Source organism: Leucoraja erinacea, chromosome 5 (genome assembly GCF_028641065.1).
Source record: "Leucoraja erinacea ecotype New England chromosome 5, Leri_hhj_1, whole genome shotgun sequence".
Taxonomy (NCBI): domain Eukaryota; kingdom Metazoa; phylum Chordata; class Chondrichthyes; order Rajiformes; family Rajidae; genus Leucoraja; species Leucoraja erinaceus.
In genome coordinates this window covers 64276642-64303871 of record NC_073381.1, presented here as the reverse complement: position 1 = coordinate 64303871, position 27230 = coordinate 64276642, and the positions used below count along the sequence as shown (strand labels likewise).

The 27230-nt window shown below is 43.2% G+C and overlaps 2 protein-coding genes across 2 annotated transcripts in view; both read right to left on the bottom strand.

The window, feature by feature from the left end:
- The window catches only part of rwdd1 (RWD domain containing 1), a 32520-nt gene extending 25059 nt beyond the window's left edge, over positions 1-7461 (bottom strand). The window contains exon 1 of the mRNA XM_055635791.1: positions 7284-7461. Coding sequence (XP_055491766.1) covers positions 7284-7356 — 73 coding nt within the window. The 5' untranslated portion in view covers positions 7357-7461. The remainder of the gene's footprint in view (positions 1-7283) is intronic.
- Positions 7462-11879: 4418 nt separating this feature from the next.
- LOC129697665 (calcium homeostasis modulator protein 4-like) lies at positions 11880-26986 on the bottom strand. The gene is given in 3 exon segments (XM_055636374.1): positions 11880-15738; positions 19110-19247; positions 26440-26986. Coding segments are annotated over 3 exon segments (1020 nt in total). The 5' UTR covers positions 26836-26986; the 3' UTR covers positions 11880-15252.
- Between the last annotated feature and the right edge of the window lie 244 nt (positions 26987-27230).

The following is a 27230-nucleotide window of genomic DNA, read 5'->3' as shown; positions in this document are numbered from 1 at the left end:
CAGACTAAAGTTTAGGAAAAAATGAAAGGTGATCTTACGGAAATAAATAAAGATCCTGAGGGGGGAGTTGAAAAAAAATGGGGTTTTGAGCGGACGATTCCCTCAAAGCAGTGTTATCCAGTGCTAGGGAGCAAGTTTCAGAATATGGGGTCACCTACTTAAGATGAAGATGAGGAGGGATTTTTACTCTCAGAGGGTAGTGAATCTTTGGAATTGTCTATTCCACAGTGCAATAATTGAATATTTTCAAGGTGAAATAAGCTACAAGGATACAAGGAGTATTGGTTGAGAGCGAGGAAATACTGACGAGGCCACATCTATTTCAGCCAGAGCTTACTAAATGGTTTGATTTATCAACTCCGACTTGTGTTTTTAAAATACTTCATGACAATATTAATTATAAACTTAGTTTAAAACATTCATTTTTTTCTCTTAATTCAGTCTAAACAAATTCAATCATTATTGCCCTGAGTGCTTAGCATAAAACAAAGCAAAAGCAAAATATCTAAAATGACTGGAGCATCACACATCAATCAATCCAATCTTCCTCAGCATTGCAGAACAGTAGAAACATAAAAGGAATAGACCATGCACCCATTTGGGCAAGCTTTACCATTCTACACATGGCTTTTCTGTCTCCATACCAAATTGGCACTATTTACCCACACCATGATGCCTTTGTATCTCCTTTTTTTCATTTTTTTCATAAATGTGGCCTTCCCATCCTTCATTGGCAGACCATTCACTCACTGAGAGACCAAATTCCTCCACACCTCATTCCTAAATGTCTTGCCCTGCATTTTGAAACAATTACCCCTCATTTTATTCACCCCTTTTAGAGAAAACATCCTTGCATCCAGTCTGTTTCGTCCTGATAGAGTTTTGGACGTTTCCACTAGATCACCATAAGATTCATCAGAATTCTCACTGGTTCATCAGAATTCTCACTGGTTCAATGTTGTCATTTAGCATTTAGGGAAAGACACCAGGTCCTCATTTTGTCTTGCTCACATTTCAGCAATACAACAATGAAAAGTCCTCATCTTCATTAGACTCTTGGCTCCTTAACATTTCTGGAAAGTTAGTTTTCAGACAAGAGATTTGCTTGTCTCCCACACAAGTGTGCAAAATTAGAGCACATGGTATTGAGGGTAGGCTATTGACATGGATAGAGAACTGGTTGGCATACAGGAAGCAAAGAGTAGGAATTAACAGGTACATTTCAGAATGGCAGCAGTGATTAGTGGGGTGCCACAAGGCTCAGTGCTGGGACCCGTTATTTACAATATATATTAACGATTTAGACAAAGGAATTAAATGTGGGTCACGTCTCTCAGTCTGAGCTGTGAATACCATGAACACATGTCTACTAAACTGTGAGTGGTTTTACTGACCTGTCAGTGCCCTTAATGTGGTTTGAAAATATAGTTTGGAAATGCTAAAGCTGTGTGTTGCCTTTGGTTTGGTTTGGAAATGCTAAAGCTGTGTTGCCTTTGGTTTGGAAATGCTAAAGCTGTGTTGCCTTTGGTTTGGAAATGCTAAAGCTGTGTGTTGCCTAATTCAAGTTGCCTTGCCTAGTTAAAATTGCTTGCCTAATTAAAGTTGCCTTGCCCAATTCAAGTTGCCTTGCCTTCTATATAATTAAAAGTCTAATCTTGACCACTTCCTGTTTGCGTTTATATTAATTTTAGAAAGAAACGCCACCACATATGGCTGTGATTTTTGGCCATCTTACTCAGTCCCCCTCCACTCATCAGGTGCCGAGGATTTTTCCCATCGATGAAAAATAAAAGTTATTAGTGTTTAAAAAATGTTGAGATTCTCTCTCATGTAAATCACACCATGAAGACCACGCCCCTTCTGGTGGGAGGGGGGATTATAATACCCAGAAGTGTGGATGTGGCAGTCTCTGCAAGATGGAGGAGGGAGAGGTCACGACTCGCTGTCTTTAGTGGCCTTACACCCTGCTTGAAATGGTATGAAACTGCACTCGAGTCTGGTGGCCTTGCACCCTGTTTGAAGTGGTAAGAAACTGCACTTGAATTTGGCGGCCTTGCACCCTGCTTGAAATGGAATTTCAAGGAATAGCGTGAGTCAACTGCCGGCCCACCAGCCATGAGTGAGTGAGCTGCCAGCACAACAGGCTTGAGTGACTAGCCCTCTGGAAACCAGTCCCTTCTGCCCACAACACCAATACTAGCGCTCCAGAAAGTGCGCCCCCTCCCACCCCTCCACTGGCCACCAATATTGGAATTGGTGGAGAGGTGGAATATTGCGTTGGGGGACCAGCCCTCCCGTATGATGCTGGGACCCAACGGGTCCCACTTAGTCTAGTAACATATAACATTTTTAAGGGATTGGACAGCATAGATGCAGGAAAAATGTTCCAGATGTTGGGGGAGTCCAGAACCAGGGGTCAACGTTTAAGAATAAGGGGTAGGCCATTTTGGACTGAGATGAGGAAAAACGTTTTCACCCAGAGTCGTGAATCCGTGGCGTTCTCTGCCACAGAAGGCAGTGGAGGCCAATTCACTGGATGTTTTCAAGGAAGAATTAGATATAACTCTTAGGACTAACAGAATCAAGGGATATGGAGAGAAAATGGAAACGGCATACTGATTTTGGATGATCAGCCATGATCATATTATATGGCGGTGTTGGCTCGATGGGCCGAATGGCCTACTCCTGCGTGTATTTTCTAAGTCTATGTTATCTTCTTTATGTACCAAAATAACCAGTAATTTTTCATTAGATAGCACACATCTCCAGGGTTCGTGCTGCTGCCTTACTGCTCCAGCAATCAGCTTTCAATCTGATTTTGAATACTGAGTGTATGGAGTTTGTGCGTTTTTCCTGTGTCTTCATGGGTTTACACCGGGTGTTTGTTTCCTTCCATATCCACTTACCCCTAATGTAAGTGGACAGTGAAAGTGTTGATGGGCATCAAAGCTACTTGTGGGACTAAAGTTACATAAATCATAGTCATGTCTGAATTTCATTGGGACATTTAATTATGGGTGAACACTTTAACATGGGGAGTGGCAAAAAGTGTCTGTCACGACATCAGCATTTATCATAATGGAATAGTGTTTTCTAGCAAATATGGGGTCAACGTGACAGTCAAGTTAAGCAAGATAAACAAGTTCCTACCTTTCCTAATTCCACAGCAATTTCTCAGCCAACTAAATAATTTACCTTTAATTCCAGAAACAACTAATTTAGTTAACAAAGCCTTTGTTGAAGAATATTCAGGAATCATGAAATTTTGTGGATAGCACGAATTAAGTCAATCGAGAAGCAGCCTTCAAAATAAAACTGTTCACAATGTAACTTCCACTGGGGTGGCACAGTAGCGCAGCAGGAGAGTAGCTACCAAGTGTCAGAGACCCAGGTTCAAACCAGACTAAGGGCGTTGTCTGCATGATGTTTGTACGTTCTCTCAATTACCACGTGGGTTTTCTCCGGGTGCTCCAGTTTCCTCCCACACTCCAAAGACATACAGACTTATTGGTTAATTGGCTTCGGGAAGAATTGTAAATTGTCCCCGGTAGTACGATATTGTTAGTGTATGGGCGGCATGGACTGTCGGGCCGAAGGGCCTGTTTCTGCACTGTATCTCTAAATTAAACTAAATTAAACGGATACTTTATGACCATGGAAACCAGTAATCAAGTGTGGAATATTCTGATTCTGTACCACTGTAACTGGGGAAGACCTTAAATGAATGTTCATATTAATCTGCCCTCACGTAAACTCTTATGATGAGATCAGGAAAGACATTAAATGGCCACCTCCTGTATTAACACGTCATACACCTCCTGTTTTAACACGGTGTCTGGTGCTTTGTGCTCGGAACCCCTCGGACCAGCCACTGGTATTTGAATATTCGGAGGGATTCTGCCAGTTGGGATGTGCTCCTGTGAGAAAGGGGTTAATAGGGATGGTTGATTTGTACTAGAACTCTGAAATATATAACTTAGAAAGAAATGAGCTGTCAGCAGAAGCCAGACTGCTGGTAGAATAAAGTAACAATATACAGGACAGAGGGTAAAACAATATACAGAACAGGAGGACAAAGAAGAGTAGAGTTTTAACAAGAACTTGTTTGACATCAGTGGTGGGAAATAATGGAAAGGATACTAAAGACAATATTATAGGAATTTGGATATATAGGGTAGGATTAGGAAGAATTAGCATGGATTTGTGATTGTGACATTTGACTAATCTTGATTTTTCTTAGGAACTTCGGTAAGGCCTTTGACAAGCTTCAATAAGGAAATAAGGTTGGTTAAGAAGAGGTTAGTAAGGAATAGCAAGATGAATTAAAAAGTGGCTGTATGGGAAATGTCAGAGAGTAATGGTGGATGGATGTTTATCAGGTTGGAGGTCAATGACTAGAGGGGTACCTCAGGGATGTGTGTTGGTTCCACTGTTGTTTGTCATGTGAATCAATAATATGGATGTTGGTGTGGTAAGATCGATTAAGAAGTATGTAGATGATACTAAGATAGGTGGTGTTGTGAATAATTAAGTAGATTTTAAAAATGTACAGAGAGATTTAGGTCATTTGGAAGAGTGGGTTGAAACATGACAGATGGGTTTAATGTTGATAAGTGTGAGGTGATACATCTTGGCAGGACAAATTCAAATTAGACTTACATGGTAAATGATTGTAAATTGAGGAATGAAGTTGAACAGAGGGATCTAGGAATAACTGTGCATAATTCCCTGAAGGTGGAATCTTGTGTAGAAAGGATGGTAAAGAAAGATTTTGGTGTTTTGGCCTTTATAAATCAGAGCATTGTGTATAGAAGTTGGGTTGTAATGTTAAATTGTACAAGGTATTGGTGAGGTCAATTGTGGAGTATGGTGTATAATTTTGGTAGGCATAATTATAGGAAAAAGTTAACAAAATAGAGAGTACAGAGGAGATCAATTAGAATGTTCACTGGGTTTCAGCAACTAAGATAAGAGAAAGGTTGAGCAAGTTAGGTCTTTATTATTTGGGAAAGATAGAAGGAATACCCACCATGGTAGTGATGTTTTCTTAAGGAACTGTTTACTGGCAGTATCTCGTTCTATTACAGAATTAAAAACCAAGGGGCTGCTGGCACAGAGTCCCCATCTTGACTTGCCAATCCATTCTGTGAAAGCAGAGAACTGGGATCTTGTAAAATCATGGAAGGAAGAAAAGCTTCAACCTAGGTGGACTGGACCCTACCTTGTGTTATTAATCACCGAGACAGCAGTACGAACAAAAGAAAAAGGGTGGACACACGCAAGCCGATTTAAGGGTCCTATGGAGGCCCCACCGGACAATATCAGCCCATGGACTGTGCGTGAAGGGAAGGAACCATTGACTTTGTGCCTATTCGGATGTTGTATCATTCCCTGCGCACGGGGTCTGGCTCAGCGATTGATAGAGACAGCCCTGACAAAGAACAGCGCCGTCATGATGGCCTTCAGAACACAGTATGACTAGCGAGAGGAGGATAGGGAGGCGAAGAATCTGCTGCTAGCACTAGAAAAGGAAGATATAGTATAAATCAAACGATGCGTAGCAAAAAGAAAAATGGTGGATTGTGAGAAAAGGGTTAATAGGGATGGTTGATTTATACTAGAACTCTGAAAAATATAACTTAGAAAGAAATGAGCTGTCAGAAGCCAGACTGCTGGTAGAATAAAGTAACAATATACAGGACAGAGGGTAATTCTAGATAAAGAAAGTAACAAAGATAAAAACTCCAGCAGAAGCCTTTGACATCTGGAGATGTTCCGAGACGTTCCTGGACATTCTCGTGGGAATGTGGGCTTTATGTTATGATTGGACGAAGCTCGATGGGGAGACATGAGGTAGTGACCATAGTGAAGAAAGTTATAAAAGATAGATACAATCTCCATTTTTGTGTGCCTCTAGGGGACATCAGAGGAGAGGCACCTATTCTGCAGAATATGAAATTAAAAAAAACACTTCTTTGTCTGAATTTGTCTCAAGAGCATTTGTGATTTTTGAATCTCACACTCCCATTGTAAATATGTAATTCTGTAAAGTTAGCCAACAACATTCAAATGTTGATGTAGGTCATTACAGCCAAAAATAGCTGTAGGTATTTTTTTTATTGGTTTATGTGGTGAAACATTACTGTATTTTGAGCTTGCCGAGTTTTTACTCAGAAGGTCTCAAGGGGATGTCTGTTTGTATTGCACTAGCATACGATACAATAGGATAGAACTTTATTAATCCCAGATCTGCCAACAGTCATAAAATACAAGATAAGTGAAATGAAATTAAAGTGACGAGTGGAAATGATTTGGGAGGGGGGAGGTGGTCAGTCTACCCAACAGAAGGGGGAGGAGTTGTACAGTTTGATAGCCACAGGGAAGCACAAATACTGACACCGTGGTCAGCATAAACCAACAACCTCTATGTTTTCAAAGCCTCCTTCAGAAAAAAAAGGCCATGCCCCCACAGACCCTTGGGAACCGACTGACCGATGACAACTTAGAGGAGAAGCAGCTTTCAGGAAGGCACTGAGAGGCTGGAGACCACGTGTACATAGAGGCTGGAGTCAGCAGAAAGTGCAAACCAAAGATCCTATAGCAAAGGATCTTTGGTGCAAACCTCCTCTCCAACGCCTCGCCCATCCCACTTGTGGGAGAGTCGGTGGCCCCCACACTGGCCTCACCTGTCACTTCACAACCCCTGATCGCGAGTGAGTGAGTGAGTGAGTGAGGGGCAGCTTTTCTCGATCCCGGGGGCTCGGCTCGGGATATTTTTTTTAATAAGTGACCATTGTAATTTTCTAATACTGATGGAAGTGGCTCTCCCCGGGGCCTCCATCCCCTCACCACCTCCACCGGGGGGGGGGCTGCATCTCCATCGCCTCTTCTTTCCCTACCCACCTCCGCCAGGGGCCTCCTCCATCAGGGGCTCTGCCTCCTCCTTCTCTAGTCTCCAACTCCGCCAGGGGCCTCCCCCTCCCACATCTCCTCTGCCACCGAGGGCCTCTTCCTCCTCCAATCTCCTCTTCCTCCGGGGCCTCCACCACCTCCCTCCCCAACCAACCCCCATCCAGCCGGTCCCATCGGATGTCGGCCTTGCGGCGGCGGCGGCGGCGAGCAGTAGGAGGCGGGCGGGTCCTCCGGGGCCTCCACCACCTGTGTCCCCAACCAACCCCCATCCAGCCGGTCCCCATCGGATGTCGGCCTTGCGTGCGTGTGTGCGGCGGCGAGCGTGTGGAGTGTGTGTGTGTGTGTGTGTGTGTGTGTGTGTGTCCACCCACCTGTGAACGAGTCGGGGTAGATGGACTCGAGCGCCTCCAGCTCGTTGCGCTGCTCCTCGCCGTGATCCGTCATACTGCGAGCTCGAGCCCGAGCAAGGCCATGGACACGGGACACGCGCCGCCGCCACCGACCCGCCGCCGCCGCCGATCACACGACCCGCCCACCGGCGCTCGATTGATCACGTCGTCCCGTCGGCCCCGCCCACCGGCGCTCGATTGATTACGTCGCCCCGTCGGCCCCGCCCACCCGCCATCGACTCGCCAGCGTGAGCGCGCCTCGGCTATGACGTCATTGGTTTATGGAACGCGGCGCCAGCGAAGGAATTCCCCCGGAAAGGTCGGGCACGCGCGGGGGTTCCCCAACACTGGACCCCAGTCTGTCATCTGCAGACCCCGACAGCAACCGTAGATGCTCGTTTGCACCGAAGATAGACACAAATTGCTGGAGTAACTCAGCGGGTCAACAGCATCTCCGGAGACAAGGAATGGTTGGCGTTTCGGGTCGAGACCTTTCTTCAGACTAGTCAGGGGAAAGGGAAACGAGAGATATAGACAGTGATGTAGAGATATATAGAACAAATGAATGAAATATATCCAAAAGGGTAACGATGATAAAGGAAACAGGCCATGCTTAGTTGTTTGCTAGGTGAGAATGAGAACTAGTTGTTTGCTAGGTGAGAATGGGAACTTCCTCAACACACTTAACACCTTCTTCAACCGGTTTGAGGAGGACAACACCATCACACCAACAAAAGCCCGTCCCTGCACAGACCATGAAACACTTCGCCTGGACCCAGCTGATGTGCGGAGGACCCTACTCAAGGTGAACCCCAGAAAAGCTGCAGGTAATGACAACATACTGTGCTCGGAGACTGTGCTGAACAACTCACAGATGTTCTCACTGACATCTACGACACCTCTCTGAGCCAAGCCATCATACCAGTATGCTTCAAAGCCACCACCATCATACCGTTACCCAAGAAATCCCCAGCCTCAACACTGAATGACTACCGGCCCATAGCACTCACGTCCATCATGATGAAGTGCTTTGAAAGGTTGGTCAAGGCCCACATAACATCTAGTCTCCCCTCTACACTTGACCCATTCCAGTTTGCATACCGTCCCAACCGTTCCACTGATGATGCCATAGCAACAGCACTCCACCTAAGCCTGGCTCATCTGGAAAACAATAACAGTTACGTGCGGGTGCTGTTCATCGACTTCAGCTCCGCCTTCAACACAGTCATCCCCCAACACCTGGTGAATAGAAAATAGGTGCAGGAGTAGGCCATTTGGCTCTTCGAGCCTGCACCGCCATTCAATATGATCATGGCTGATCATCCAACTCAGTATCCTGTACCTGCCTTCTCTCCATACCTCCTGATCCCTTTAGCCACAAGGGCCACATCTAACTCCCTCTTAAATATAGCCAATGAACTGGGCTCAACTACCTTCTGCGGGAGAGAATTCCAGAGATTCACCAGTCGGCGAAATAGGCATCAACACCCCACTATGCAACTGGTTACTGGACTTCCTCACCGACAGACCACAGACAGTAAGAGTTGGCAAAAACTCATCAGAGACCACCATCATGAACACCGGGGTCCCACAGGGATGTGTGCTGAGCCCTCTGTTGTTCACGCTGATGACACATGACTGTTGTGCCAAACATAATTCGAACCACATCATCAAGTTCTCAGATGACACAACAGTGGTGGGTCTCATCAGCCACGATGATGACTCAGCCTACAGAGAGGAGGTACAACAACTCATCAACTGGTGTGACATCAATAACCTTCAACTCAATGTCAATAGAACAAAAGAAATAACTGTGGACTTCAGGAAGAAACAGACAGCACACACCCCACTCACCATCAATGGCAGTGCAGTGGAGTCTGTGAAAAGAACCAAGTTCCTGGGAGTGCACATCACAGATGACCAGACATGGTCCACCAACACCATCTCCCTAGTCAAGAAAGCACAGCAACGCCTCCACTTCCTTCGACGGATGAGGAGAGCCGACCTCCCCCCTTCTGCCCTCACCACTTTTTACAGGGGTGCCATTGAGAGCATTCTTATCAGCAGTCTCTCAGTCTGGTATGGCAGTTGCTCTGCTGCTGACCAGAAGGCCCTACGGAGAGTGGTGAGGACAGCGGAGAAGATCACCAGATCACCACAACCAGCAACCCAGGACTTATACCCATCTCGCTGTCGCAAGAGGGCAACCAATATCATCAAAGACACCACCCACCCAGCACACAAACTGTTCATCCTCCTACCATCCGGCAAGCGCTACCGCAGCATGCGGAGCAAAATCACCAGATTCAAAAACAGCTTTTTCCCTCAGGCCATCTGACTACTCAACACACTCAAGAAAATTCCATGAACATTACACAAACTAAGATCAATTGACTGTCAAAATAACTTTAATTCAATGTCTGCAGTATGCCATTTGCACTTTTCTATATTGCACCTTTTATTATTGCACCTTAATAGCATACCTCAAAATTTTACTACACTCTGGCACACTGTGAATATTTTATATAATGTATATGTCCTGTCTATTTTTATTGGTATATAGTCTGTCTGTGTTATAAATATTACTTGCACATTTGGAGTATGGGGAAACGCAATTTCAATCCTCTGTGTAACTAGTTGCATTATTTGAACTGACAATAAAGTTTACTTTACTTACTTTACTTTACTTTACCCTGGTGCGACTTGGGTGGGGGAGGGATGGGGAGAGAGGGAATGCAGGGGTTACTTTCAAGTTAGAGAGATCAGTAGTCATACCGCTGGGTTGTAAGCTGCCCAATCGAAATAGGAATAGGTGACGTTTCGGTTCGAGACCGCTCTTCAGACTTCCGACCCCTGCAGCCTGTCGGATCCCATAAACAAGGAAGAGTTGGTTCAAAACGACACAAAGTTACTCAGAAGGTCACGCTGCATCTTTGGGTGTGACATTTTGTGTTTCGTGTCAAGGCCTTCGGATAATTTTTGCAGTCCGGTTATGCGGCTCATGCAGTAAGTTTGCTCTTAAATCGAATTGGTGCTTTCTCCCTCCTATAGGGAGGTTTCACAGCAGTCGGGTCACGACCCATGACCCGTACTGTTGCTATGCTACGCCAAATGGAGTACACGCGATGAACTGCAGGTAGGCACTTACCATTGTTTCCAGCGTAGCGGGCCCGTTTAAACCCGCCGAAGTCCATTTTTGCGCTGTAAATAATTATTGAAATCGGGATAAGCGTGTGAGACATTTAGCCTACTTCAGAATTCCAAAAGTGAGGAGAAATGACCGGAGATAGAAGCGAGAGCTGAACAACAGCCAGAGTGCTTGGCGAACATTGGCCATTTGCTCACTGCATTTCATCAACTAAGGCATTATTTGTATTTTTTCTTGATTCCTTTGGCATCTAAAAAGTTTCAGAAGTGATAAATCTGGCTGTAAAATTTTAAAATCGCCCATGGTTCTCAAGTGGGTTTTTACATACAAAAAGGAAAACGCCTCTGAAGCAAAATTTACAGCCAGATTTATCACTTCTGAAACTTTTTAGATGCCAAAGGAATCAAGAAAAAACACAAATAATGCCTTACTGTTGATGAAATGCAGTGAGCAAACGCGATAATTCCCAATATTTTCAATTCCGATATGTTTGCCAAGCACTTTAGCTGTTGTTGTCCCTTTAGTTCTCGCTTCTCTTTACCTTCATTTCGCTTCACTTTTGGAATTCTTAAGTTGGGTACATGTCTCTCACACTTACCCCGACTTCCACAATTTTTGACAGTGCAAAAATTCAACATGTTGGCAGTTTTTAACAGGTAGGAAAGTACACATTTCTTGCATTAATAACATATACCAGAAGTTACAGATGTCCTCCAGATGGATTGATCGGCTCCGTGCGTCAAGCCCTATGATCCAATTACCTTACATGCAACCCCCCTATTACAACCAGTCAGAAGAAGGGTCCTGAAATGTCGCTTGTCCACATCCTCCAGAGGTACTTCCTGACCCGCGGAGTTACTCCAGAACTTTGTGCCGTACATGGTGTTTGACACAGTCTATGCAACTTCCAAGGCTGTCACATTCAAAAGACCAGCAGCAATTGAAGATCGTTGATTAGAATATTTCGTTAAAGGCCCAGCAGCACTCGGTGGCGAGGCTGACGAAAGATTGAACAGAAATAGAAGAAAAGTGGCAAGAGTTTAAAACAGCAGTTAGAAATTCAAAATGACCTTTTCAGATAATTTTATTTATTGGTTTTTCAGAACCTGGGTGTCACTGGCAAATGTTGCGTTTATTACACATCCCTAACGATCCTTTACATTGCAGTAATGGTGAACCAACTTCAAACGCTCTAGTAAAATGTTAAATGGAGAGTTGCTGGAGGAACTCAGTGGGCCAGGCAGCATCTGCAGAGAAGTGGCAGTCAGCATTTCAGCTTGAGACTTTTCATCAATACTGTATGAGATGTATAACCTTAGAAGAATAAGCTTTAAGCTAAATAGAAAGTGAATGATTTTAGTTGGGAGGAAAATCGTTGTAAAATTTTCACAATCTTTAATGAATAATTAGCATGATGGGACCATGTGCCATGTATTCTAGCTTGTTGAAAATTCAAAGCTAGGGGGCAGCGTTGGCTACAAAGAATGCAGATCGACTGCAACAGGATTTTGACTGGCTGGGTGAATGGGCGGGAACATAGCAGATGAAATATAATGTGGAAAAATGTGAAATGGTCCACTTTCGTTAAAGCAAGTGGAAATGCAGAGTATTTTTTAATTGTGAGAGATTGAAAGGCATTGGTTTGCAAAAGGACATAGGTGTCCTTGTCAACAAATCATTGGAAATGTAATATGCAGATTGGGAAAACAGTTGGGAAAGCAAATGATGCATTAGCCTTGATGTCAATTGAATTTGTGTATGAGTAGAGGCATATTGCTCCATTTATATAGAATCCTAATGATGCTTACAGATTAGCGTGTATAGCCTCCCTGTCTAAGGATGGATATACTGTACTTGTGATGGATGAATACAACATTAGATCACTAAATGGGTTCCAGATGATGGGTTAATTATAGTATAAAGGTTAAGCAGAAATATATTTTTTAATGATCTCAAGAAAAAGTACAACATTCTCAATGGGCTTGACGGGGTAAGTGGATGGTTTTACTGGCTGAGGTACCAAGAATCAGGCTTCACCGTCTCACAATAAGGAGTTGGCCATTTGGAACAGAGACGAGGAGAACATTATTCACAGGTTAATGAATCTTTAGTTTAGAGATACAGCATGAAAAAAGACCCTTCTGCCCACCGAGTCCACACCGACCAATGCCTGCATACTTGTTCTATCCTACAAACTAGGGTCAATTTACAGAATCCAATTAACCTATAAGCCTGTACGACTTTGAAAGGTGGGAGGAAACAGGACCACCCAGAGAACACACATAGCCACGGGGAGAACATACAAATGCCGTACAAATAGCACCTGTAGTCAGGATTGAACCCAGGTCTCTAGCGCTGTGAGGCAGCAGCTCTACCACTGTGCCATGCTATGGAACTCTGCATCCAAGAGGGGTGTGAAAGCTTAGATGGTTAAGTACATTCATAGCAGAAATCAATAGGTTTTTGGATATTAAGGGAATCAGGATATGTGGTTAGTGCAGGAAAGTGAGGTAAAATAACATGATTTGATTATACGGTGTGGCGGGCACAAGGGTCATATAGTCTACTCCCATTTCTTATGTTCTACATTGAAATGCTTATATAAATGCTTATATAAAAACTTCAAAATTGGTAATTAAGAGCCAAAAATATGCAGTCCTGCAGTTTGGCAGTAGGGATAAAGGTATAGACTACTTTCTACATGTGGAGAGAATTCAGAAATCGGAGGTGCAAAGGGACTTGGGAGTGCTGGTAAAGGATTCCCAAAAAGTTAATTTGCAAGGTAAATCAGCAGTAAGGAAGGCAAAAACAATGTTAGCATTTAATTTGAGAGGACTAGAATTTAAAGACAGGATATAATGGTGATGTTTTATAAGGCACTGGTTGGACCATAGAAACACAGACCTAGAAAATAGGTGCAGAAATAGGCCATTTGTCCCTTCGAGCCAACACCGCCATTCAATATGATCATGGTTGATCATCCAAAAACAGTACCCCGTTCCGGCATTTTCCCCATATCCCTTGATTCCCTTAGCCTTAAGAGCTAAATCTAATTCTGGAAAACATCCAGTGAATTGGCCTCCACTGCCTTCTGTGGCAGAAAATTCCTCAGGTTCACAACTCTGGGTGAAAACGTCAGTCCTGCCATCCCGGGATTAACCTGGTGAACCCATGCTGCACTTCCTCAATAGCAATAATGTCCTTCCTCAAATTAGGACACCAAAATTGCACACAATACTCCACGTGCGGTCTCACCAGGGCCTGTACAACTGCAGTAGGACCTCCTTGCTCCGAAACTCAAATCCTCTCGTAATGCAGGCCAGCATTGGCTTTCTTCACTGGTTGCTGTACCTGTATGCTTACTTTCAGTGACTGATGTACAAGCATACCCAGGTCATGTTGCACCTTGCCTTCTCCTAATCTGACACCATTCAGATAATAATCTACCTTCCTGTTCTTGCCACCAAAGTGGATAACCACATTTATCCACATTATACTGCATCTGCCATGCTTCTGCCCACTCACCCAACCTATCCGTCACCCTGCAGCCTCATAGCATCCTCATCGTAGATCACACTGCCACCCAGCTTTGTGTCATCCACAAACTTAGAGATGTTACATTTAATTCCCTCGTCTAAATCCTTAATAGATATTGTAAACAACTGGGGTCCCAGCACCGAGCCTTGCAGCACCCCACTAGTCACTGCCTGCCATTCTGTAAAGGACCCATTAATTCCTACTCTTTGCTTCCTGTCTGCAAACCAGTTCTCTATCCATGTCAATACCCTACCCCAATACCATGTGCTCTAATTTTGCACACTAATCTCTTGTGTTGGATCTTGTAAAAGACTTTTTGAAAGTTCAGATACACCATATCCACTGGCTCTCCCTTATCCATTCTACTTGTTCCATCCAAAAGATTAGTCAAGCATAATTTCTCCTTCATAAATCCATGCTGACTTTGACCGATCCCGTCACTGCTTTCCAAATGCGTGGCTACAACATCTTTAATAATCGACTTCAGCATCTTCCCAACTATCTGGTGTAAGGCTAACTGGTCTATAATTCCCTGTTTCTCTCTCCCTACTTTCGAGAGAACAATGGAAAATGATCACCAATGCATCCACGATTTCGAGGGCCACCTCCATGAGTACTCTGGGATGCAGACCATCTGACCCTGGGGATTTATCTGCCTTCAATCCCAACAGTTTACCTAATACCATTTTCTGACTAATGTGGATTCCCTTCAGTTCCTCCCTCCCATTAAATCCTCGATCCCCTAGTATTTCCGGGAGATTGTTTGTGTCTTCCTTAGTGAAGACAGAACCAAAGTACTTGTTTTGTTCTGCATTTAACATATTGTGAGTAGTTTTTGGGGCCCATATCTGAGGAAGGATATGCTGCTGTTTGAGGGAGACCTAATTTAAATTTACCAAATAGTGAAAGGCTTGGATAGAGTGGATGTGGAGAGGATGTTTCCACGAGTGGGAGAGTCTAGGACCAGAGATCATAGAATAAAAGGATGTTCCTTTAGATAGAAGATGAGGAGGAATATGTTTAATCAGATGGTGGTGAATCTGTGGAATTAATTGCCACAGAAGGCTATGGAGGCCAAGTCAGTGGATATTTTTAAGGCAGAGATAGATAGATTCTTGATTAGTATGGTGTCAGGGGTTATGGGGAGAAGGCAGGAGAATGGGATTGAGCAGGAGAGTTAGATCAAGCATTATTGAATGGTGGAGTAGACTTGATGGGCCGAATGGCCTAATTCTGCTCCTATCACTTATGAACATGATTAATTCATTATGCATCAACCACCACATCATCAACTGAAGTGTAGTGATCTCTTGGAGTTGCTTCATCAGCCCACATATGCAGGAGGCTATATTGACAGGATTCTTGGTCCAATTTAGTAAACATATCTATGCCTTAGATCATTCTCCAATCCTTTCTGGTAGGCAAGTATATTTTCTTGACTTGTTTCTCTTCTGGCGTAAAGCCAAAGAACTTCTTGATGTGCTTCAAAGCATACAGTTGAGAATGTTTATTCGATGTCTCATGAAAGAGTGCACCTTCATTTTCTAAGTACGTAACCCAGTAGTTGAGGTGCAGTAAGCTGTGTGGAGAGCAGTATCTTGGAATACAGACAATCAGAAAACCAACGATGGTGAAACACGCTATCAAAATCCAACCAGCAACCTGTGGAAAAAAAGAAACAAGAATCGAGGAAAACCTAATAATATGAAGGCAGTTACATTCAAATTCTGGGGTTACGTATTTATTTAGGGTCAAGATCATTTAGATCCCAATAGAACGTGATTTATAGATGCTAAAATGGATGCCAAATTTGATGAATGCATTTTGGAGTATTTTTGACATTGCACAGCAGTGCAAGATGAGAGATAACAGGACAGTTCTCGATTTTACATAATTTTTGATTTTGTTTCCAAGATTTACTCTGTTATATGGAAAAGGCTCCATTGCTAGACTAAAAATTAGCAGTTTCTATAATATTGCCCAGCTACAAATTCTAAGTTTAAATAATTCTTGAAATTGATTAACAATCAGTGAATAATTCTGCAAATCGTTTTCACACTTATGTAGAACTAAAGGAAGAGAAAATGTTTAAACAGAGTATTCATTGCTACAATGGTTTGCCACATGATGATCAAACAAAAAAATTTAGAACACAATTAGTGAGTTACTAAACCTTGTAGAGAAGAATCCAATTGTGCATGATATTCAGAGAGATCTGGCACATCCAAATTGAAGCACACTTAGCGAGCAGGCACCAGAAGTAATCACACAAGCAGAAATAAGAACAGGATACCAGAAACACTCAGCAGATCATGCAGCATTTATGAAGCGAGGAACTGAGTTAATTTGTGTGAAAATGTCTTATTAGGTACACATCTGATGGAAGAAAGATGTCGACACGCTGGCAATAAAAAGCACATGTAAATAGTCGTTCCAATTTTTGCAACTTTGATACAACTTTAGATCAGTCAATAAACGAAGTTTAGCAGAAACAATTTCTCAGGGATTATGCAGTTGGGTGTAAAGCTGTATAGTTTCAGAAACAAATGTGCACAAAAAGTCGATGATTAGTCAACTATCATCGTTGGTAGAACTTGATTCTCTGAGTCAAAGTCCCACTCATGAGAATTGAGTGGAAACTTTAGGCTGATAGTCCAGTCCCGAAGGACTGCTGCAGTACTAGACTATAAATTGTGATGCCCACTGTTATGCGCTCCCTCTGCCGGTGTTATATGGTACTCACCTGTTTCTCTGTTTTCTCCCGAGTGCAAGCCTCGTGGCTGTGAGTCAGAAATCACGGGGTTAAAGGCTCCTGTACCTGATTGGCCAAGCTGCATCATGTGACTCGTCCAAAGCTTAAAAACAGAGTCTCCCAGCATTCCCCCTCTTCGCCCTGCAAAAGGCAGTGAGCACCACGGCTGGTGTGAGCTGTGGGGGTTCTGGCCACATGGCATAGGAGTTTATGTATCTTCCTCAGTACATGTTAACAAATATTGACTTGGGAAGGATGAGGGCTGGCTTTACTGTTTTCGTGTGTTTGTTTCAGGATTACATATCTTTTAGGCAGGTTTAGAGTCTCCGGTCCGACGGCCCATGGCGTGGCTGGCTGGAGCAACTGTTAAAATTGTTTGTCAGTCCATTCACCTTCCTGACTGTGTTGTTTGAATCAGGTTTGGGTTTTTGTCCATTAAACTTGAACCTGGTTGTTGACTTATGTTACTCGGCTCTTGAAGTACCTGCTTTTGGGAGTCGTAACAAAATGGGGGCTCGTCCTAAACTTTAAGAACCCTAGACGTTTTGGGGGTTTTTTTGGTAGGCTTCTGGTGGCTGTGGAAGTCTGTGTTGTGAGAGAAAAAAAATGTTTTCTCTGCTTTGTGGTTGCATTTGTGAGCGGTGGAATAGCTTGTGATTTGGTGCTACATTAGAGATGGAATTTAAGGTGAAAGAGTTTGTTGAGGCTCCTAGTCAGGAGATATTTGATAGGTGTACTAAGGAGAATTTGATTGTGCTGGTGGATAACTATGGCGTGCCTATTGATAAGCATTCGAAGAAACAGTCTATAAAGACGGAGTTATGGAGCACTTCAAAGCAGTGGGAAGTCAAACCTGATAAAACTGACAGTGATTTGGGGGCTAAGGACAGTCCAATGTGTTTCTACTGTAAGGAGAGAGGGCACATTTGTAAAACGTGTCCCATTCTTAAAAATAAAAAAGCGAAGCCGGTGGTTTGTGGTCAACACACAGAAGGCACATGCAATCCCTGTGGTGCCTGAGACTGATGATTTGGTGGATTTTTCTCCTTTTGTCATGAGGGGTTTTGCGTCTATGGAGGATGGGGACAGTAAAGTACCTGTGACAATCTTGCGTGATACTGCTGTCTCTCAGTCCTTCATTTTGGAAGATGTGCTACCATTTTCAGATGAATCATCTGTTGGTTTTAGTGTCCCAGTTGTAGGGTTTGGTATGGAGGGCATGGGATTGCCATTGCATACTGTTAACCTTGAGTCTGAGCTTGTTTCGGGTCGAGTAGCTGTGGGGATACGGCCACGTTTTCCCATAAAGGGAGTGTCGTTGATTCTGGGTAACGATTTGGCTGGGGGTAAAGTTTTGGTCACTCCTGAAGTGACGGCGTTTCCTATGTTGCAGAGTCCTGATAAACTTGCCATGCAGCATCCGAAAGTTTTTGCAGCATGTGCTGTCACTAGAGCTATGGCAAGAAACCAAGCTACGTTTGATGATGTAGTTGACTTGAGTGAGAGTTTTCTTGGGGAGCAGGATGGTGGATCCTGTGTTGCGCAGGGTGTGTCTACATCACAAGTTGGTGAGGTGTCAAAGACTGGGCCGGTGTCGATGTCACGTGACCAGTTGGTTGCTGAGCAGAAATGTGATGCCGATTTGTCTGATTTGATTGACAGCGCAGTGCCAGAGGTGGAAGTGGATTCCTCATCAAAGGGGCATTTTCTGAGGGATAACTTGCTAATGCGTAAATGGTCTCCCTTGAATGCATCTGGTCAGGATGACTGGAGCGTTGTTAAGCAGATTGTAGTGCCACATAGGTATCGGAATTAAATACTTACTTTGGCTCATGATAATCCTCTTGCTGGCCATTTAGGAGTTAATAAAACATATGACCGTATATTACGACATTTCTTTTGGCCTGGGTTAAAGAGGGATGTAGTGCAGCATTGCAAGTGTTGTCATGCATGCCAAGCAGCAGGTAATCCAAACCAGACTATCGTTCCTGCACCCTTGTATCCGATACCTGTAGTTGGTGAACCTTTTGAACATATTATGATAGACTGTGTGGGTCCACTGCCTCGAACGAAAGCTGGCAACAAGTTTTTGTTAACCATAATGTGCGCATCTACCCGTTTTCCAGAGGTGATTACATTACGGAAGATAACTGCTCCCACTATAGTGAAAGCTCTTACTAAGTTTTTTTCCTTGTTTGGTCTACCTAAGGTGATACAAAGTGACCAGGGATCAAACTTTATGTCTAAGTTTTTTGGTCAGGTGTTGAAGCTGTCAGATATCAAGCATTGTCATTCCAGTGCTTATCATCCTGAGAGCCAGGGCGCTCTCGAGCGTTTCCACCAGACATTGAAGGCAATGTTGAGAACGTACTGTCTGGAGTTTGAGAAAGACTGGGATGAGGGCGTTCATCTGGTTTTGTTTGTGGTGCGTGAGGTCGTGCAGGAGTCTCTGGGTTTCAGTCCTGCGGACTTGGTGTTTGCACATACTGTTCGTGGTCTGTTGAAGGTCCTGAAAGAGAAGTGGTTGCAGGAGGGGATGAAGCAAAGTATTTTGGAGCACATCTGTACATTTAGGTTTAGACTACGGCAGGCATGCGAATTGGCGATGGTAAATCTTACATCTGCCCAGACCAAAATGAAAATCTGGTTCGATAGGAAGGTTACAAGAAGGGACTTTTCTCCAGGTGACAAGGTTTTGGTGTTGTTGCCTGTTCCTGGGTCAAGTCTGCAGGCTCGTTACAGCGGTCCCTATCATGTGGTAAAGAAGATAGGTGAGAGAGATTACGTTATTGCTACTCCTGATCAGAGGCGTAGGAGTCAGCTGTGCCATGTTAACATGCTGAAGCAGTATCATGAGTATTTTGAGACGGAGGTGCTGTGTCCAACACTATCGTCCAAGCCTGTTTTGGCTGCGGTGGTGCTGCCCCCTGACACGGGTGGTGAAGTGGGTGAGGCACGTTTGTCTGTGGCGGTGACGCATGGTAAACTGTCTAATTCAGAGGCGTTGAAATCACTTCCATTGCGTTTGTCTCATTTGACTGAGAGTCATCGGAGAGATCTGATTGATTTGGTTAACTCGTGTAAATCGCTGTTTTCTGATGTGCCATCTCAAACTTCCATTCTAGAACATGACATTGACGTGGCTGATACTGTGACCATTAAGCAACACCCATATCGTGTCAATCCAGACAAGCGTCAACGTCTAAAGAGTCAGGTTGACTATATGCTGAGCCTAGCTGTAGTGCGTGGAGCTCTCCTTGTCTGTTGGCTGCCAAAGCTAATGGTGAGGACAGGTTCTGTACTGATTTTCGAAAAGTTAATAATGTAACCAAACCCGAATGTTACCCTCTCCCACGTATTGAGGATTGCGTGGATCGTGTGGGAGGTGCCTCTTTTGTTACAAAATTGGACGTATTGAAGGGGTATTGGCAAGTTCCTTTAACTAGGCGTGCGAGAGAAATCTCTGCATTTGTTACACCTGATAATTTTCTGCAATATACTGTCATGGCATTTGGTATGCGTAACGCGCTGGCAACATTTCAACGGTTGGTAAACATTGTGCTGTCTGGTCTGTCGTATTGTGAGGCATACCTTGATGATTTGGTTGTGTGCTCCAGGTCGTGGATCGAACACATCGCTCACCTGAATGAGGTATTTCATCGTCTAGCGGAGGCTAACTTGACCATCAATCTTGGGAAGTGTGAGTTTGGCCAGGCCACGGTAACGTATCTTGGTAAAGTGGTGGGCCGGGGTCAGGTTCGCACTCTCGAGGCTAAGGTAGAGCATATTGTCACGTTTCCAGCTCCTACCTCTAGGACTGAGCTCCGGCGGTATCTGGCAATGGAGGGGTACTATAGAGGGTTCTGTCCAAATTTCTCTGCAGTGGCTGCTCCTTTAACGGATCTGTTGAGTCCGAAAGCCGCTTTTGAGTGGTCAGCTGTGTGTCAAACTGCTTTTGATCAAACAAAGAGCCTTCTGGTGTGCGCACCCGTGCTTGCGGCACCCGATTTTGAGCGGCCATTTAAGTTGGCAGTTGACGCTAGTGAAAATGGGGTTGGTGGTGTTCTTCTCCAAGATGGTTCTGATGGGGTGGAACATCCAGTTTCATACTTTTCTAAAAAGTTTAATCGCCATCAGAAATGGTACTCTACCATCGAAAAAAAGACCCTTGCAATGTTAATGGCTCTAGATCATTTAGAGGTATATGTTGGCTCCTCGAATGTTCCCGTCGTCGTATATACGGATCACAATCCGCTGGTGTTCCTACATGTGATGAAAAATAATAACCGACGGTTAATGAGCTGTAGTTTGCGAATGCAGGACTACAACCTGAAAGTCAGGCATGTCCGTGGAAAAGATAATGTCTTGGCTGACGCATTGTCGCGCTAGTGATGTCTGTGCTACTGAATAGTTTCTGAAATTTGGTGGTGTTCTTTAGTTCGTTTTCAGAAACTTATTCAGTATCTTAGGGTGGGGGTTGTTATGCGCTCCCTCTGCTGGTGTTATATGGTACTCACCTGTTTCTCTGTTTTCTCCCGAGTGCAGGGTTCGTGGCTGTAAGTCAGGAATCACGGGGTTAAAGGCTCCTGTACCCGATTGGCCAAGCTGCATCATGTGACTCGTCCGAAGCTTAAAAGCAGAGTCTCACAGCATTCCCCCTCTTCTTCGCCCTGCACAAGGCAGTGAGCACCACGGCTGGTGTGAGCTGTGGGGGTTCTGGCCACATGGCATAGGAGTTTATGTATCTTCCTCAGTACATGTTAACAAATATTGACTTGGGACGGATGAGGGCTGGCTTTACTGTTTGCGTGTGTTTGTTTCAGGGTTACATACCTTTTAGGCAGGTTTAGAGTCTCCGGTCCGACGGCCCATCGCGTGGCTGGCTGGTGCAACTGTTAAAATTGTTTGTCAGTCCATTCACCTTCCTGACTGTTTTGTTTGAATCGGGTTTGGGTTTTTGTCCTCAAGTGAAGTAATTAAACTCTTTTTGAACTTGAACCTGGTTGTTGACTTATGTTACTCGGCTCTTGAAGTACCTGCTTTCGGGAATCGTAACACCCACTATTCCTCTTGCGTGAAGTTTAAAGATCCCATCAGTATTTGAAATTCTCTCCAGTGATTGATCCAATATTAGGGCAGTACTGTGCAGCTGGTGGAGTTGTTGCCTTACAGTGCCAGAGACCTGGGTTCAATCCTACCTCAGGTTGTTTGTGTGGAATTTGCACGTTTTGCCTATGACCATGTGGGTTTCCTCCGGGTACTCCAGTTTCCTCCCACCTCCCAAAAGGTTGTAGGATAGTTGGCTTTGTAAATTAACTGTAGTGTGTAAGAAATGGACGTGAAAGTGGGATAAGATAGAATGTGTGAACAGGTGATTGCTGGTTGCCATGGACTTGGTGTGGAAGGGCCTGTTTCCGTTCAGTGTCTTTCAATCAATCAATAAATTTAGTCCTCTAGTGACATTGCGAAAATACATTTCACTTGGTTGTTCACTTATTTCAGTTCATGGATGTATTAGAGTACAAATTACATGCAACATGTTTTTTATTTCAGGCTTGAATTTTCTGTGTTTAATCTTCGTCAGTTCATGTTGATCCTTTCAGTCCGACTGTGAGCTCTTTAACTTATGAAGTAACTGCAGATGCTGGTTTAGTTTAGTTTAGAGATACAGCACAGAAACAGGCCCTTCGGCCCACCGAGTCCGCGCTGACCACTGATCAGCTCCACTTAATTTCTTGCAAAGCAATTTGGATCTCATATGGAAATTGCCAGATATGTGAAATCCTTCATTTGTATTGGGCAAGAAACCAAACCTCAACCTTCCGTTAAATTTGAAGTCCAGGATGTGTGTAGAATTCAGAAGTTGCTTATCTTTCAGCCAGCTCATGCAATGAAGTTCCTGAATCTATTACACTTCCAGAAACTGAGCACGAATAATATATTTATATGTATTCAAACAGAAGCACCTAATTTAACAGTTTCCAATAACAATATAAATATGATTGCTGAAAAGTCAGATCTGCCTTTCTCAAAAGGAATAATGAAAATGTTCTTGAGTGGAGCTCGGAGGCAGATTGAAAGTAAACCTAAACTGAATAAGATAAACAATATTACTTTGTAGAAACAAGGAACTGCAGATCCCAGCATACAAAAAAAAAGACACAAATTGCTGGAGTAACTCAATGGGTCAGGCAGCATCCCTGCAGGAAATGGATATGTGACGTTTTGGGTTGGGACCCTTCTTCAGACTGACAATATAACTTGTTCCCTGTAGATCACAAATAGAGTTTTTTTTTTAAAGTTTTAAAGATACAATACCGAAACAGGCTGAAGATAGACACAAAAAGCTGGAGTAACTCAGCGGGACAGGCAGCATCTGTGGAGAGAAAGAATGGGTGACGCTTCAGGTCAAGACCTTTCTTCAGACCGAAACAGGCCCTTCGGCCCATTGAGTCCACGCCCACCAGCTATCCCTGTTACACCAGCACACACTGCACACTAACAATTTACAATTCTTACCAAAGCCATTAACCTACAAATCTGTACAAATTTGAAGTGTGGGAGGAAACTGGAGTACCCGGAGCAAACCCAAGCGGTCACGGGGAGAAAGTATAAACTCTGTACAGACAGCTCCCGTAGTCAGGATCGAACCCAGGAAGAAAGATTCTAATGGGAGCAAAAGGGCAACTGTGGCTGACAAGGCAAGTTAGGGAAGGAATAAAACTAAAAGAAAAGGTGTATAACATAGCAAAGGGTAGCAGGAAGCTAGAGGATTGGGAAACTTTCAAAGGGCAACAGAAGGTAACAAAAAGGACAATACGGGGTGAAAAGATGAAGTGCACGGGTAAGCTGACCAAGAATATAAAGAAGGATAGTAAAAGCTTCTTTAGGAATGTTAAGAGAAAAGGATTAGTAAAGACAAATGTGGGTCCCTTGAAGGCAAAAACAGGTGAAATTATTATGGGGAACAAGGAAATGGCAGAAGAGTTGAACCAGTACTTTGGTTCTGTCTTCACTAAAGAAGGTACAAACAATCGCCCAGGTGTACTAGAGGACAGGGGATCTAGGGAGACAGAGGAACTGAAATAAATTTGCATTAGGTGAGAAATAGTATTGGGTAGTCTTATGGGACTGAAGACTGATAAATCCCCAGGGCCTGATGGTCTGCATCCCAGGGTATTCAAGGGGGTGGCTCTAGAAATTATGGATGCATTGGTGATCATTTTCCAATGTTCTATAGATTCATGATTAGTTGTGGATTGGAGGGTAGCTAATGTTATCCCACTTTTCAAAAAAGGAGCGGGAGAGAAAACAGGGAATTATAGACCAGTTAGCCTGATATCGGTGGTGGGGAAGATGCTGGAGTCAATTCTTAAAGAAGTATTAATGCCGCATTTGGATAGCAGTAAAAGGATTGGTCCAAGTCTGCATGGATTTATGAAGGAGAAATCCTGCTTGACTATTCTTCTGGAATTTTTGAGGAATTGACAAGTAAAATGGATGGAGAGCCAGTGGATGTAGTGTATCGGACTTTCAGAAAGCCTTTGATAAGGTCCCGCACAGGAGATTAGTGGGCAAAATTAGAACACATGCTATTGGGGGTAGGGTACTGACATGGATAGAGAATTGGTTGGCAGACAGGAAACAAAGAGGAGGAATAAACGGGTCCCTGTCAGAATGGCAGGCAGTGGCAAGTGGAGTGCCGCAAGGCTTGATGATGGGGCCGCAACTATTTACAATATATATTAATGATTTAGATGATGGGATTGAAAGTAACACTAGCAAATTTGCAGATGACACAGAGCTGGGTGGCAGTGTGAACTGCAAAGAGGATGCTAGGAGGTTGCAGAGTGACTTGGACAGGTTGAATGAGTGGGCAGATACATGCAGATGCTGTATAATGTAGATAAATGTGAGGTTATCCACTTTGGCGGCAAGAACAGGAAGGCAGATTATTATCTCAATGGTGTCAGATGAGGGAAAAGGGAAGGGCAACGAGACCTGGGTGTCCTTGTACAACAGTCACTGAAAGTAAACGTGCAGTTACAGAAGGCAGCGAAGAAAGCTAATGGAATGTTGGCCTTCATAACAAGACGATTTGAGTTTAGGAGTAAAGAGGTCCTTCTGCAGTTGTACAAGGCCCTGGTGAGACCACATCTGGAGTATTGTGTGCAGTTTCGGCCACCTAATTTGAGGAAGGACATCCTTGCTATTAAGTGCAGTGTAGGTTCACAAGGTTAAACCCCGGGATGGTGGGACTATCATATGAGGAAAGATTGGAAAAACCTGGCTTGTATTCACTGTAATTTAGAAGAATGAGAGGGGAAAGGACTGGACAAGCTAGATGCAGGAAAAATGTTCCCAATGTTGGGGGAGTCCAGAACCATGGGCCATTGTCTAAGTATAAAGGGGAGGTCATTTAAAATTGGGATGAAAAAAAAACCTTTTCATCCGGAGGGTTGTGAATTTGTGGAATTATCTGCCACAGAAGGCAGAGGAGGCTAATTCACTAGATTAATTTAAAAGAGAATTAGATAGAGCTCTAGGGGACTAGCAGAATACAGGGATATGATGAGAAGGCAGGCACGGGTTAATGATTGTGGATATTCAGCCATGATCACAATGAATGGCGGAGCTGGCTCGAAGGACCAAGTGGCCTCGTTCTGCACCTATTGTCTATATTTCTATGTCTCTGGTGCTGTCAGGCAGAAACTGCACTGCTGCACCTCTGTGCCACCCTAGTGGGCTTGACTAAATTTATTTTCATGCTCCCATAGATCATGCTGACTAATCATTTTATTTTACATTATCATTTAATAGTGTGTTTTTCTACCCCCATTTGGCAAATGGCATATTGTAAAAGCTCAATCCCCTTGATCTGAAAGTACTTGTGTTTGGCCAGTGAACTCCTGAGGAAGATTTATTCAGCACCATCAGCTGGAAAAGTAGATGAAATCCTTATTGATTTCTTTAGATATGTTCTGCTGGCAGCCACACTGTAGCCAACTGTGTATTAAACTGTTCTACGTTGTACAAATGCACAGACATTACTTTTTTACCTAGATTTTGTTTGACATCTGATATAATAGAACACATAATCAGAGCTAAATGACATTTGAAGAAATTATTTTCACAATTTATTTGAATTAATATTTATTAATAGTTACAGGAATAGTGGAGAGAGCTTAGTGCTATTACTAGAGATAATTATGTCTATCATTTAGCTACATTTTTTCAAGAAGTACTACAGTTAGTACTGTATAACACTCTTAGCAAGAATGAGAATCATTTTTTAGCAAGTTTAGTGAACACTGAACTGCTTTTCGAAAGCAAATTGTCACTAATCCATTGTGTAGGGTTATACAGTATAACTTATTTTATTTAGTAAGTTTGCTAAACTAGGCAATTTTAACTCCAATAAAGAATCATAAATATAGATGTTTTTAAAACAAATTTCGGAAATAGAATGGCATAAATACATTTTAATCTCTATGGATCCGCATATATAATGGCAACGGTAAAGAAAACAGTTGTTCAGCCTTACATACCTGTGACTGGAACAGAAGAATACGATTGCCTTCATTCCTTATTTCACTGATGTTTTTTGTTTCTGTAATCTCCACATTTGGACAGGGAAAGCGAGCGAGAATGTCCCTCTTTGCATGAAGACTCATATTCTCAAAAACCTTTCAGCCGTCAACTGGTAAAAACTCACTGAAGGCGCAATTGTAATACAAGCCTTTTATCAGAACTACTGCTATCCAAGTTATTGGAGCAACTAAAGATGTTAACATTATGTTGACAAGGATATAGCAGATCAATTTGAATTTTTTACGCATCAAATTTGAGCGATTTCTTAAATTCATTATTAGTATCCAGGTCAGATTATTAATGGCAAATCCAATAATCAGCAACACCAGGGCAGGAACTATTGAAAAAGACAGGCCGTAGTATAGATTTATCCTTGGCTTGCATGGACACTTGAAAGCAAAGTAAGAAACGGCCTGCTGCCCAAAGACTGTTGCCAGAGTAATCAATGTAGTTAGAATTGTTGTCTGCTTGCCTTCCAAAAAAGACTTGAAGTTGGAAATCAACATATTTTTCAAAAAGGTATTCTCTCGTTATCTGATACTGCAGGTACTGTATATACCACAGTACTGCCTTCAACTCAAAAGATGGGTTTATAAAGTCAAACACAGTAAACTCAACTACTTAAAGATATGCAATGTCATTTCCTTTGTGTAATCTCATTACCATGTGGAGGTGTTTTATAATCAGTGGTGAAACAAATTGATTTGCCTTCAAGCTTTAGATATTCTATGTGATCTTTTTTTACTTTTCATTTTGATTTGATTAATTACTTACACTTTTCCAATTCTTTATTTGTGGATAATGTTGCTTCAACAGTCACAACCTGCATTGAAATAGTATTTTTTACATAGTAAGACCTTAGTAACATTGAAGAGGTTAAGATAAGGTCTGAGTTTCTGAA